A 15,276-nucleotide genomic window follows, 5' to 3' on the forward strand; every position below is an offset into this window, starting at 1 on the left:
GTTTTGGCACTCTGTCCTGCACAGTTGGAATAAGTCAGTGCTTGTCGCCTGCTGTTTGGGCGATTCCGCATGTTGAACTGGTGTCGAAGCCAGCAGTGAAAGAAAACGCTTTGATTGGCAGTTCGGCTCAGTGCGTGAAGAGAAACAGAAGTGAGGTAAGCAAACAAACAACTAAATTCAAGAGGGCATGACATTGAAACAAACTTGTTATAGGAGGTAAGAATATCTTTCTAGTCATTGAGCTCTTTAGCAATAATGGTTCATAGTCATTTGTGGTATTGTGTGCTTGTGCATGGCAAATAAAATTTGTTCTTTCAACATTGAGTTGTGTTGTTAATGTGCTGACTGGCTAACGAGCATCTTGAATCTGTCCTGTCAGCCATCCAGTTTCCCTTTGTAATGACGAATACAGATTTCTGCAGCTTGTTGGTATGAGGAGTTATTTTGCATTCATGCAGGTACAGAATGTACGTGCTAGTTGGGTGTTGGCTTAAGTCTCTACAGTGTATTAACTTTATGGCCGAATCACAGGCAACATGAGGCCCCATGTCGCCCTTCATCGCCACTAGCTCTTTGATGTCGAATGAGTGTATCGGGGCCTTAACAGATCTCTGAGGCTGTAGGCTTTGAGCTACATACTAATGTCAGCATGCTAACATGCTTACATCTGTATTTTGTTTGTGTAAAGAATAAGCAAAGAAGATAAAACAATGCAAATTAGTTTGCTTTAGAGGTTTCTTCAACTTTGGATAGAGTCAAGCTAGCTGTTCCCACCTGCTTCCAGTTTTTAAAATAAGCTGAATGTCTCCTAGCTCTAGCTCAATACTTGCCAGAAAGATATGAGGCTGGTATCAATCTTTTCATCTAAATCTTAACAGGAAAGTAAAATAGTAATTTCCAAAAATGTTGAACAATAGCAAAACCTATGTGTGTAAGGATTCCATCGCTCATAGTAAAAGGATGACATGAACAAACATAAAAACATGAACATGAACATACTGTAAGCACCTGTCCTGATATAAAAAGTTATGGAATCTTTCTTCATACAAACAGATTTTGTTGTTTACTCTTAAACCTCTTAATGTTCACACATTGCGCTGTCCTGCATAAAAGCATCCCTCAGTGCTGTAACTGTCCAAACACCTCTAGACATCCTGTTTGTCTCCGGACCCCCTCTCTTTCAGCCTAAACAACTAGTTCCACATGAAGCGGATTGTGGGGTAGAGAGGATAAATGCAACCATGTGTGTATGCAAGTGTATATATGAGCCTGTGAGTATGTGAGTCTGTATGTCTATGCGTGGGTATGTGTACTTGGCTGAATAGCCCATCTTATTTAAAAAAAAAAAAAAAAAAAGTCTTCAAATAATGTGAAAGTTGCTCATGGGCATTGCTCAACAACATCCCACACAATGCAGACATCCAGAGCAAAATAGCAGAACACCCACTGTGATCACTGAGACCAAAACTACAGGAGATTGTTACTCACAGACAGAAACAGGATTACACTCTGGGATCAATGGTGACAGACGGCCAGTGATGGTTGATAAAAATATAAAAACAATAAGAACCACATGGCAAATTGAATTAGCCAAATTGTAAGATTCCTTTCTGCAGCTGTCATTCATGAAGCAACAAAGAGGACATGATTATGGTTCTGCTTTTATGAAGAATTTTGGAAACGAGTGATGATCAGTGTCATCGCAGACATAAAAGGGATCTGTCAGTGACTGTGCACAGACACACACAAGGGCACAGGTGTACTAGAAGCTTGACATGCTGCTGAGAACCCTGATCATGATGTTTCCATGGTGACACCATAACGTAATACCGAATAATGAAATCATGCAGAGACACGGACTTGTACTCATTAGATTAACTCTCAACAAGTCTTCTCTCTGCAAGTCACTGGAGCTGGAAAGAGGCTCGTTCTCCTCTCAGGCCACTTCACCACCCCTCAGAGACACACACATCCTGACAGACAGTCTGATGTGATTTATGTTTCAGGCCAGAGAAAGCTTCAGTATTGACCCAATGTGTATTGATTTTATGGTTGAAGTGTTTAAAGGGGTGGGACACACATTAACACACACTGTCCATGAATAAATTAAAAATAAATGAGTGGGGCTGATGTCATATGAGGGCCAGATGTGCATCAGTTCATTCATTTTTTAAATAGCAGTAAACAGGCCTTAGCTTCAAGGAGCATTTCGACTGCAGGCTGCACTGTGTGTGTGTGTGTGTGTGTGTGTGTGTGTGTGTGTGTGTGTGTGCGCGTGTGTGAACATATGTCTTTGTCCAATCAATGTGAAGATAAAACAAACACACTGAAGAAGAATGAACTCCAGGCTGCAGGACAGAAACTCCCAGATGATTTTATCTCGGGGCACATCTGGTAAGTTTAAAAATAACTCCAACACACGCTTAAACACACATGGCTCTATCCCTGATCATCACAGGAGGAAACAAGTTCATGCAGACAACCTTTCATTGCTGCACTTCCTGATTGGCTGAAGAGCTTTAAGTTTTCTCAAGCAGCAGCATCTGATAGGATTTCCTCAGTCAGAGACAAAACAGTCCAAGAGGCACAGGAAACACCATAACGGATTTGTCTGCCATCAAGTTTACCTGGAAACACCAGCCACACATGGGCAGAGAAGTGCAAGGGAAAGAGGTTTATGCACTTTCACACAAAATATATGAAGGAATTTTGTTTAATTTTCTAATCTCCTTCTCTTTTTCCTCTTTGTTGTCTCTCTCATCTTGCATATTTTTGTTTCTTGGTGAATTTTATCTGGTTCAATTTCCGTTTTATCTCATCTTTCCCTTTCTTCCCTCCCTCTTTAATTCTCCCAACATACCATTGTATCCATCCTGGTTTACGTCTCCAAGCGGTGCTACAGCCGTGCCAAAGCGCCCGAAGGTGTGTGTGCCAGTGAGGGCAAAAGGTTCGGAGAAAGTCAGCGGGGCCATCTGTAGGTACAGGTACACCCTCCCCACCTCTCTGGGTTTGCTCTCCATCTCTCTCTCCATGTAGAGGGGTGCTCCAACCAGCACATCGTCCCTCCTGTGGACATGGGTGTAATTTTAATGCTATGAAAGACTGAAGAGAGTATTTGTCTCGAGTAAAAAGGAAATTTTCAACTTACCCATCTCCATTCAGGTCAGTGACAGCCACCGAGTAGCCAAAATAAGAGGCCATCTGAGAGGCAGGCAAGAAAAGAACATGAGGGCTTTGAACTGTAAACACAGTATGGTTACATGAATTTCATTTGATTTCTTTTGATCCCTATTCAAACTGAATTCATTCAACAATGCAAGAAAATCTATATCAGCTGTGACTTTGATGATGCTCTACCTGTTCCCCCGTGAAGTTCTGTATGAAGGTCAGATTGGTGGAGTTGATCATTGCCACCTAAAAAAAGTAGATAAACAGTCAGATGCAAAATGACGTGACTAAAAAAGCACCAGGCTTTGTCCTCGTAGCACTCCCAAAGCAAACATGGCCAAGCAGTCTGACAAACAGGCATATGAGGAATGCAGGAAAAAAGTCAGAAACCACATAAAAAAAGCTATTATTCTACTGAAACCCCTTTTTCTTTTCCCTGCCCTCCCCCACCAACATCATCTTTGTGCCTTTACCATTTCCCCCCTCATCTCTCTTTCCTTCCCCCCATTCTAACCTCGGTCGTGGGGAGAGACGGAGGGGGGAGGCTGAGAATTCCTTCATAAGACCTAAAATAACAACCACATGGAGACAGCCGTGGGCTCCACGTACACACACATGCACACACACACACATGCAGGAGGATACACGTTGACCCAATCACAGATGTCTCAAAGACACACTAAACGGGGATAGACTTAAGAACACAGACAGATGAGAATGTGTAAACACAAATATTGAGTCACTAGCTTGGATGTTAACTTTCATGCACTCTGAGTTGTCAGATCAGTCACTGGAGAAACCTGATCGGGCTTCGCAGCTATTCCAGTGCCCGGCCCGGCTTACCTGCATCCCTCATAACACTCCCCCTACTGTGAGCTGCAAGTCCCCTCCTCTATGACACTCACGGTGCACTGTCTGTACAGGAAGGAGCATTCTTGCACCAGCTACACTGTCCAGACATAAAACACATGCTGTTGTTGCAGTATATGTGTGAGTCCTGCGGTTGCACTGCAGGTTAGGGATAGGGGTCATGTGTGTGTGGAGAAGGGTTAGTGGGGTTAGGTGGGGTCACCGCCCTCCACATGCAGCGGAAGCTGTGTGTCATTAAGGAGGATTGACACTGTCAGCCCTGGGGACACGTTCCCATAAGAGAACATGAGACACACTGAAGTTTACATAGACGCATATACAGCATTTCTCACAGCTATGTACATGCATACATTTATGTTTACAGAAAAGCAGTGATCGTATATGACACTAGAAGCATATGAGTCTAGAAGACTTCATCACATGCCTGTATCTGCGCAAAAAAAGCCTTTACTTCACGTCTTATCTACCTCAAACCATAGACTTTCACACATACATCATATGAAAAATGTCAAAGATGTCAGCATACAGATGGTACAGGAAAACAGAATTTGGATACAAAATATTGACGTAAAGAAAAACTGCATTTGTAAAAAATATATGACCTAATTTGTTTTTTTGATGATGGTGGCGGAGAGCGCTGTTGAAAACATCTACTAAATCTCTCAGGCTGAGATTTGGTGACTGTGAGGGCCATAGCATTTCAGTCCTTCCAGGATTTTGCAGGCTTTTTGGGGATTGTTGCTGCTTTAAATGTCTGATTTTATGGCAGCTTCTCTATAAAAACTGCAACGCATGTTACAATGTTTTAGTTAATTATTTTATTTTTTGTAATGAAATTACAGGTGCAAGTGAAAATTGCATTTTTTTTTGTTTAATTCATAAAAAATTGAAGGTAACTTGTTCCAGTGAGAAAAAAAAGACAGCACTTGAAATAGATCCGGATGCAACAGATTGTGTTTTGTAGTAATATTAAAAAAGTGTCATTTGATGTATTTTATGTTCCACCATAATGTTGCATACGGTGCAAAACTGTTAACCGCCTTTTCATACAGAGAATCAAGGAATTGTCCTGCATGGTCTTTAGCAACAATTTTTGGTGGTAAACGTGAGATGTTTGTGTTGGAAATATCTGCATCTTCACAACCTGAAAAAAGGAAGTGAGATGGTAAAGTTTTGCGGGGGACTGCTAGGATGGGTAAAAGTCATGCGAAACTATGATGATTATTTAAATTTGTGGAGAAGTTGCGGTGATTGCAAGGTCATGCAATATTCAATTTGCGTAAGTTTTTGTGATTGCGAAATCGCAACAATTCGGTGGACATCTGTGTTCTGTAGTGCACGTCAGCATTCACTATTTTGTTAATTTGTCATCTGTCTGTAACAGTGGTTTTGTGGCTTAATGATCATTTTTGTCAAGATTTTTTTTGTTGCTTTGCACTCACATATCCAAAGTTCTGTGCTCCTCTTGGGACTCCGGCTATCAGCTCTGGGAAACATAAAAACAAAGAAAGCCTTAAATTAGCCTGTATGTATGTGTGAGAAAAATTTACAGAGAGAAAGGACTCAACCGAGGTTTGTCTCAAAGACCCTTAAATCCCCTACCCAGCAGCCCACCCTGTCAGAGAGCCTAGTGTTGCTGAGAACACACTGAGTGATTGGGTGATTGTGTATTGATTGATGAGTGTGGTGCCGCAAACTTATAGGGAAGATCTGAGGGACCCACCCACAGTGACAAGACAGGGTCCCCCTTCCTGCTTTCCAGCTCTACCCTAAAGGCTCAACCACGAGCCAATAAACCAGGACTTCCCAGCTCCATCTTCACCCAAAACTCCCAGTTACGACTAGTTCTCCAGTTTGAAGAGGGGTTTGGAGAACAAGACCACAACAAGCTTCGTACCACAACACAACACATCAACAGGCATGTGTAACCTCTTAGGGCTCACTTTAAGACTCAGTGACATGTGTTGCGCCAGAGGGGGTTCAGGACCTTTGTGGGGTTGGTATGGGGGCATGTAAACCCAAGTTTGTCCCGTAAAGATCCCACTAAATGGTGATTAGCAAAGAGGCTCTGATACACAGGAAATTATGAATGGGAACCTGAAGTGGCATCGGGGGGAGGAGGGTCTCATGTGTGTGTGACAGAGATGCAGAAGAGTGAGTGTGTGGTGACAGTTTTTGAAGAGAAAGCAATAAAAGAAAATAGCTCAAAAAAAGATGTAGCGTGACTGTGGCTGGATACATTTTATTTCTCCATATTTTCTTTAATAAAAGAGCAGAGGTTTTTGTTGAAATTACTTGTGTGTTTCACTTGTGTTGCTGACAAACGGATGGCATGGGAATGAAGGAGCAGGATCTGAAGCTTGCATAGAGAATCAAAATGCCACACTGCTGGGAGGACTTTAGAGTGTGTATATAAGTAAAACTAAGAAAAATTCAACAATTTGTAAATGAATGATAACATTTATTTTGGCTTTGACAAAGAAGAACTCAAAGCCACTTTTCCCCATCTGCATTGTCTTTTAATAAAATGAGGCTGTAACTGCTATATGCACGCCGGTCACTCTTTCCACCTAATATTTCAAGACCAGGAGAGACTCTGGACTCACTCTAGTCCTGAGGAGGTCTGCAGAGACTGCCACTAATCATTCTAATCAGTCAGAACGGAGGAGAGGAAATCCCTTTATCAGCAGTTCCCGAGGTCCTGTCCTTTCAGGGTCATGACCCAGACATATAGAGACAGTTCTCATTACTGCCTCTGAGTTCAGACTAAGACACTGTCACCCAGCTTGCCGCTCCCTATCGCTCCAGCCGGAAAGTGTGTGTTGCAGGGTGCCTGTTGATGTGCTCTGGTGCTGCATGTGGTTAGTTGTAATGAATTGCTGGCTTTCTTACCTTGTTCAGAGTCTCCTGTAAACTCTCCCACTGCCACAGAGTAACCTAGAGAGAAATTGGTTGCACCAAATGACATATGGGTGAAATTAACTCTGTACGCAATGCTCTTTAAACTGTGTGTGACAGGTGTGATGTAATGCATGTATACTAGGGGTGTAACAATCTATTTTTGTTGATTGATGTATCTATTCAATGATCAACGATCCAATATCATCGATGCAAATTGAAAACATTGATTTGTATCATCATGTTTAGGATACGCCCTTATTTTGAAATTCTGCATTACCGCCAAACAGCAGCTGGCAGATAATGACAAGCAGCCAAGAGAAAGATGATGAGAATAATGTTACTTGCTCTGGAATAAATCAGCTGTGTGGAAGAAAAATTGGATTTCGGAGAAAATATGGGTTAATAGGCGAAGCACGTCATATGTAGACACTGCTGTTATGGGATGAAATACTTGCTAGAAAAACAACGTACCTACCAGGCTGACATCTCACTCTGCAAACTTCTTAAGACGGCAGCATTAGCTGCTCTGTTTCAAAAGTGTTTGGCTGAAAATGTATGCATAAAGGTTGAACTTCAACCATGGTATTCTTTTGGGAGATGCACTGACTTAAAAACCAATGATCAGTAGGAAAAGTATAAGTAATGCATGGAGTTTGTTAACCTATGAGTAAAGGACAAGTCAGCTAGCTTTTAGGCTAATTTATACAATGTGCTTGAGCTGATAATGAATGACTATCAAAAAAAGTGGTTTCGTCTACAAACCAGAACAGTTGTTACTGAGCAAAATTTAAACTTTTTGTTAAACTGAGGCTGCCTCTAGTTTACAGGGTAGAGTGTGCGTTCCTAAGTGCTTGGCAGCTGGCAGGGTACAAATCCAACCCATGGCCCTTAGCTGCTTGCCATTCCCTCTATCTGCCCATCTTTCTGTCACTCTTCAGCTGCTGTATCATAAAGTAGCAAAACACAAAGGGCTGACAGCTTTTTCTGTAACCTACTGTGTTAAATGGGCATATGATATTGTCTCGTATCGATTGCAGGACCCTAAAATTGGGTCAAATCACAATTGTATGATGGCAGACTTTGTAATGAAGGCAAACATCTTATTGTTGTCCAAAGAATCGATATACTGTATCATGATGAAACTTGTTATTTACATCCCTAATGATTATTATTTAGATCAAAATGATTGTCAGTGTGTGTATGTGTAGATGTTTGTTACCAAGGTAACTGTCGTCATGTGTGTCTTCTGCAGCTCTGGTGTGCTTCTCTCCTGGAACCCGTCTAAGCACTGCCTTCAAAGAGTAGCCGTTTAATATCTCAGCTATCCCCGCTGTCATTACCTGACCTGCGTGCGCACACAAACACACACACGCACACACACACACACACACACACACACACACACACACACACACACACACACACACACACACACACAAATAGAAAGAGAAAAACAAACTTTCAGGGTTAAAGAGAGTCACATCTGTTCATGACCAGTGGTTTCAGCTTGGACCCCATGACGGGAGCACTACTGCCCTCCTCTATAGAAACCTGCTGGAGCTGGTCCATCTGCTCCGCATGAGACATGCACAGAGCTAATGACACATGGAAGTCTTCCCTGAGGAATGCTAAAACACATCGTTGGCAGAGGAAAAGCTGGAAAAAATACTCCTTAAAAAACCCTAAAGAAAATGCCTGTCCTCTCTGCAGCGAGGATTCTGAATTATAGGTGAGCAAGCACAAACAACACCCTTCCTCTGCTGTTGAACAAGAGGTCAAACAAACACATGATTTTATCTACACCCGCCCTCAACCATCCATAAATCCTCCTTAATGCGTGCGTGTGTGTGTATGCACTGACGGGGAGAAAAAAGTGCCCTCATAACCCTCCCACAATCTCCTTTTCTCTCGCACAGCGCTTAGAGTTTATCTCCCAGACTAACATATCACTATATAAACTCATTATTAAACCTGTCTGATTAATGAGACACGGCACTGCGAACTGTTAACACTGATGCATAAGTCACTACACTAATTTGAAGTGTCCTTTACACCCAGAGATAACAAGATAGTATATAAAAGAGTTTTTCTAATGATGACTCAGGCTGAAGGCTGAAGATAATCGTTGTATATTAGAGGCCATAAAATCCAGGCTGAGTGCTTTTATAAACATTCGGAGGAAGTGTTTTAACTGGAGGCAGCCAGCCTTGCCACGCTGAGGGCACTGAGAGGGAGCAGTCCATTAGGCTGTCTGTGACGCCTGTCTAGTGCGGTCTTGTATGCTGGAGCATTTATTATTTAGCCATATTAAATAACAGCAGCAATGCCAAACAACAACCCATAAAATCATAAAAAAATGTGTAGCAATTTTAAGATATCCATCACTGAGCCACTCTCCTCTTTTCTTTCCTTTTTCTCCTGACTTCTTTTTAAAATGTTATTTCGCTTCTAAACAACTGAACTGAAGTGACAGATGAGGTGTTACACAGAGAGGAGAGAGAAATTAGTTTGTGCAAGTGATCAGTACTCTTCTAAATTTCACACACACACTCTCACACACCTGGAGATGGGGGAGTAGCACTACACTCTAACAGCTGAACTCTGACACGCTCTAGCTGCGTCTACACCTATTAAGACACTTCATCCCTCTGCTTTGACTAACCCCGCACATCCAGCGAACTAGCTGACCTCAGCGCTGCTTCTATCGCATAGAACATTCATCTTTCTTCTTCTTTCTCCATGTCTTACTCCCTCACTTCTCATCTTTCCCTCTCCCTGCTGCAACATGTTTCTATCATCTCCTTAGCAATCCTCTATTGCTCCCACTGTCCTCCCTGCTTTCTCTCTCCATCAGTCTTTAAATTCTCCCCACAATCCCTTTGTCCTTCTCAACTCTGTCGCCTGCCCTTGAGCCTCTTCCTCTTCTTGAAGCTTTTCCAAGTCCCCTCTGTGCTTTATCACGGGGCAGAGGGGCAGTTCTTCCACACTCCATTACCCCCCGATCAGCTCATTACAGAGCCCAAACACCCATTTCCTGTTACACTGTTACAGACAGAGAGCAGCATGAAGTAAAGGAGCAAGTGAGGGAGGGGAAAAAGTTGGGGAAGGCGGCAAAGAAAAAGAGAAGGAGACACTTTTCTTTCCACCTTCTCCCATAAGTAAGACTCCTGTAATGATATTGCAGATTTGGCAAGTGTGTCCAAGCACATGTGTGTATGTGGGCTGTTCAGACTGTTAAACTCATCTCCATTCTCTTCCCTCATCTGAACACCTTCCCATCTATGAAATCATTGCGAAGACAGAACAAATACAGGTTTACTGTTGCTGCAGTTACCTTGCCAGTAAAAGCTTCCAGGTCCTCCTACCACCAGCATTCCTTCCTGGAATGAATACATTACTTAGGGTTAGTCATGTGACAGATGTTTGTGTGTATTTGTGACCAGAGGGGTTTTTAACGAGTGTAGCTGTGTGGGTGAACATTTTATTCCTGCTGTCATGCTTGTTGACTTCCTGCGGAGAATGACAGCTTCCTGTACAGGAGGGTAGAGTTGGATCACGAGACAAGAGTTTAAAGTTCACCTTGACTATACAGTGAAAGAATGCGTTGGGTATAAGTGTATGTTTGGTCTATTGTGTTCAGAGGTGATAGGTCACATCAGGAGAGGAGGCTACTCTAGGGACAATCATGCTCTCATCTCCCCAGTGTCTATAAATCTCTTAAGGGAGTTTTGTGTTTGAAGAAACCCCTCTGCTTGCACTTTGACAGGGGACAAGATGTGTGCAGGGGGTTTGTCATGGTGATTTTGTTGACAACTGTTGCTATTTTTACCTTGGTGAAATCCACACTGAAGCCGGCCTGGCAGAAACCCTGTCCCTCTGGGTCTGGATCATCTAAAAACCATGAAAACACACAATGTTTTTCGAACACTAAAAGTAAGCATCTTAATCAGAAAAACATATATTTTGTGGGACAAAGCACTAAACAAACATTGCAAAAACCATTACTTCTATCTGATGAAACTTTTACGACTATAAAATGAAGAAAAACCGTTTACAGTTTACATAAAAATGTTCTACTGAGGTGTGTTTCTGTTTAAATTACTGTGTTAAACTGCATGAACGCACAAAACTAATGTGCAAACAATAAATTGTTCTCCTTTTCAGAGGCACCCTGAGGTGAAGTTTAATGATGCATAACGACACACGTGCACTTAAAAATAAAGTGTAAGTTATAGAAATAGTCTGAATGTTCAGAGATTCATGTTGAGATAAAGCAAAAAAGCTGTTGGAGGTAGAAAAATCTTACTTATACACATAATAAAGACAATTTTCCTCCGCAACAGCGTCATTTTCCTCTTGAGAACAATTGAGTTTACAATGTGATTATTCTCAACAGGATTAGTCAGAATGGACATAATCAACAACATAAAGATCTTGAACAACCTTCAGTTACAAGAGGCAGTGTAAATTTGAATCTCTGTGTATATGAGTGTAAATGGTAAGAGGGTTTTATGCAGAGCAGATGATGGAGTGGATGATAAGGGCTGCGTTTGATCTGCTGTTTAAGATGTGCCATCTGATAGCCTCCATTTCTCCTTATCATCCTCTGCTGGTGCCTCATATCAGTAAGCAGGGTGAGAGGGGTCGCAGGAAGAAAGCAGGAGAGATAGAAAAAAACTGGAGATGAAGAAAGGGAGGGGAGGGGGTTAGGAAAATCCCATGAATCCCATTTAGAGAGCTGACGACAGAAAGAAGAGGACCAGAGAGAACAGAGATTTTGTCACAGAGACAGATTACCAAGGTGCTGTGGGAACTCTAACTTTAAGTTTGAAATATTAGGACAGGTAATGTAATCCATTAGGAAAAAAAACAGTCTACTGGCTGTCACATTACAACACATTACAAAAATACATAGTTACCCTTTTCCACCAGCTTGGAATTTGCTCTATTCTGGTTTGCACATCTAATTTTTTGCACCATTTGGAGCAAAAATAAAGTGGTTTGGAACCTGAAAATTTGGTTCCCAGCTGGAACCAAAAAATCGCAGGTTTTACTCGACCTGAAGTGCAAACCATGGCCACATCAGTGGATGTGTCATATTCTACCGGTTAGAACCAGAGTATCTGGTATTTTATCTAAAAGTCCTCTATGTTTCTTATCATTACAACATACAGTATATTACATCATAAACTAATCCAATCCAAATGTATTTGTAAAGCACATTTAAAAACAAAAGAGTTGACCAAAGTGCTGTACATCAATAAATAGATAAAACAAAGCTGGTTACTGGTTACAAAAAGGCAATAAATCTTCAAGATAAAACCACAAACTGGCAACTCTCATACAGGGTCCGAGATTGCCAAGGAGAACAAATGGGTTTTTCAACGAGATTTAAACACTGGCAAGTTGCGGGCTAGTCTAATCTGGGGCGGCAGCTCATTCCAGAGTTTGGGGGCCATGACAGCAAAGACCTTGTCTCTCCTATGTTTCAATCTTGCTTTCAGGACGACAAGAAGTGATTTATCGGATGACCTCAGTGACCGTGATGGAATATACAGGTGTAAAAGGTCAGAAAGGTAAGATGGAGCCAGCCCATTCAGAGCTTTATAAGCAAACAGTAAGATCTTAAACTGGATTCTTAAGTGTAAAGGGAGCCATTGGAGAGACGTCAGGTAAAATGTGCTCTTGCTTACTTGCTTACTCAGAGATTTATATTTATGAAAACCTAGACAAATTGAGCCTAAATTACAATATCTGCATGGTGTGATACCACTGGAGGTAAGTGAGAAATGTTTTTTGTGTGTGATTAGGGTGAACCCTGTAAACTTGAGGCCTAGATATTATGTTTTATAGGCTGACATAAAAATCAGTGAACCATATTTTAACTTTATGCCATATTATGACATATTACTCTGATGTAAGAAACAGTACACAGTAAGACATACTAAATGCTTTGGTTAATTTGTGATCATGCTGACAGCAGAGAAAGAAAGAAAGAAAATAAAGGAAGTGAAGATTGAGGGCAGTAAAAGGGAGATGGATACAGTTGGAGATGGGGCTGACTCACTGGTCCTGCAGGGTGAGTACTCTGCGTAGGCGCTGAAGTTCTGGACAGCAACATAGCAGGTCCCCACGGGGTCCTTCTCCCCACTCAGTTTTACCGTCCGCCAGTGATAGAGAGGAGCACATGCCTGCACAACAAATGATTCCCATTTAAAGAAATACTGACTAAAAAGCCTTAAAAAAGAGAAAGAAGCAAAATGTGCGTGGCGTTTTCAAGCATATGTAATGATACAGGTGTTACATGTCTGATATTAACTGAAGCCATGTCTTCTTACCACCACTTTTCCTTTGTGTGTCCTGACTGATGCTCCAAACCACTGGTGCGACTTAAACTCCAGAGGCTCTCTGGTGCCGTTTACCTTTATCATTCTGTTATCTGGAGAGATATGCCGACAGAGAAGGGATGTGGAAAAGACATTAAATAGCAAATGAAAGAGACATTTCATAATGACTACAGTAAAAGCTGATATTGACTCTGGTAATGTGGACCCAGGCTTAGAGCTCTGCCTGTGAGTGGAAAGCATTTGTCCTTGATAAGCAAGAACAAACAGCAACAGTCTTAAACAGGCCTATAAGAAACATCAAAACACCATTTGCCCCCCAGAAACAGACATTTGTCAGGATGCTGGTGTTTTTTTCTTCAGTCAAAGCTTTTCCCATAAAATGTAACAACCGCACACACATAAACTCATACATAGTATAAAGTCATACATTCACACAAGCCTGTACGTGCAAATCATGAGCATTTCCCAGCCGACTCACAATAAAGTGTCAGATTTGGTGTGCATGCATCTGTGTCTTTGCTCTGCTGTAGATATTTTCCAGTGTTATTAAAGACCAGCTGGGTCTCTTTAAAACCGTGCAGACCCCTCTACATTAAACACCTTCTTTTAGCGCACCTAAATAGTTGCGCACACACACACACACACACACACACACACATACACACACACACACACACAGAGGTTGAATAAATCTTTAAATGCAGGTGTACAGTGGATCATTACAGAGTTTATTTGATACAAAATCTCAATCTTTGTTTTGACACAGCTTATTCCATCAGGCACACATTCACACCTACAAGTCAACTATTAACCTTCCCATAAGGCCCTGACACACTAAGCCAACAGTCGGCTGACGGTCAATGTAGGGCCGCCGGTGAACGTCTGTGGCTCTAGTTTTTGCCGTGTATCATGCACTGATGGTGCTTGACAGCCCTTGCCTGCTTTTTTTCTGCCATTTTGGCATGTTGAATTCTGGCTAACTAGGGTCTTGGTCGTCTTATGGTTTCCCTTTTTAAATGATGAGTACAGACTACTGCCACTTACTGTCATGGAGAGTTACTTCCTTTCACACATGTACAGAATGTGCTAGATGGTGGTCAGTTGTAGTCTATGCGGTGTGCACATGCGCAACTTTTTGGCCGAGACACAGGTGATGTAAGGCTTCGTAACAGTCAGCGTTCATTGAAAAAACCTGGAGAAAACCCTTGCTAATGTGGATAGAACATGCAAACTCCACACAGAAGTGCCCAAGCCACCGAGCAGGTTTGAACCTGGAACCCATTTGTGACAGTGAGGCGAAAGTGGTACTCACTGCACCACCCTGATTCTAAATCTCATTTCCGAATAAATCACTTGTCACCATCATCATTTACCTACCTCAAAATGATGTGTTTGCATACTTTTATATAAATAATTTGAATTTCTAATGAAAATTCTCTACTAATCATACAACTAAAAGTTCTTTTAAAGAACCAGGCTCAGGACTGGAAGAAAGTCCTTTTTTAACTTCCAGAATGATTGAATTAAAATTGTAGGTGAAGGTAGTGAATGAAGAACTCTTCTGAGCTGCTCTGAGGCCACAGCAGAAGACTAGCTATAATGTGAAGCTCTCAAATGTGTGTTTGAATGTGAAGGATCCAGCGGAGAGAGATTGATACATCAAGTTTCTCGAAGAAAAAAATAAATATACATATAACAAAATAAATAATAATCTGTGTTTCACAAATGTATCCATTAAAAAGTAACAGATTTACAAGAGTCAGACCCAGAAACCAGGTTTCTTTACTCTAATCATGGATATGTGATCATTATCAACATATCAATTCCTGTCTCAACCCCCCCTGCTTAACTGGCATGACTGGACACATTTGCATAATGCCACTGAAGTTACACACACACACACTCAGGCAAACGTGAGGCTTATGTATGGCTATTATCCAGTACAGTGCACACAGATGTTCACCACCCGTTTTATTTTTTTACAGTGTGC

General features: G+C 41.7%; 1 protein-coding gene across 1 annotated transcript in view; it reads right to left on the minus strand.

The window, feature by feature from the left end:
- Positions 1-15,276, minus strand: part of itga8 (integrin, alpha 8) — a 51,754-nt gene that overhangs the window by 34,299 nt on the left and 2,179 nt on the right. Inside the window, exons 3-12 of the mRNA XM_042490489.2 lie at positions 13,278-13,378; positions 13,007-13,130; positions 10,769-10,830; positions 10,274-10,319; positions 8,159-8,284; positions 6,931-6,975; positions 5,481-5,524; positions 3,358-3,414; positions 3,149-3,201; positions 2,861-3,066 (exon numbers count right to left, since the gene is read on the minus strand). Of these exons, the coding sequence (XP_042346423.2) occupies positions 2,861-3,066; positions 3,149-3,201; positions 3,358-3,414; positions 5,481-5,524; positions 6,931-6,975; positions 8,159-8,284; positions 10,274-10,319; positions 10,769-10,830; positions 13,007-13,130; positions 13,278-13,378 (864 nt within the window). The remainder of the gene's footprint in view (positions 1-2,860; positions 3,067-3,148; positions 3,202-3,357; positions 3,415-5,480; positions 5,525-6,930; positions 6,976-8,158; positions 8,285-10,273; positions 10,320-10,768; positions 10,831-13,006; positions 13,131-13,277; positions 13,379-15,276) is intronic.

The sequence above is a fragment of the Plectropomus leopardus genome, chromosome 11, assembly GCF_026936395.1.
Source record: "Plectropomus leopardus strain MGB_pleo_1.0 chromosome 11, ASM2693639v1, whole genome shotgun sequence".
NCBI classification, from domain to species: domain Eukaryota; kingdom Metazoa; phylum Chordata; class Actinopteri; order Perciformes; family Serranidae; genus Plectropomus; species Plectropomus leopardus.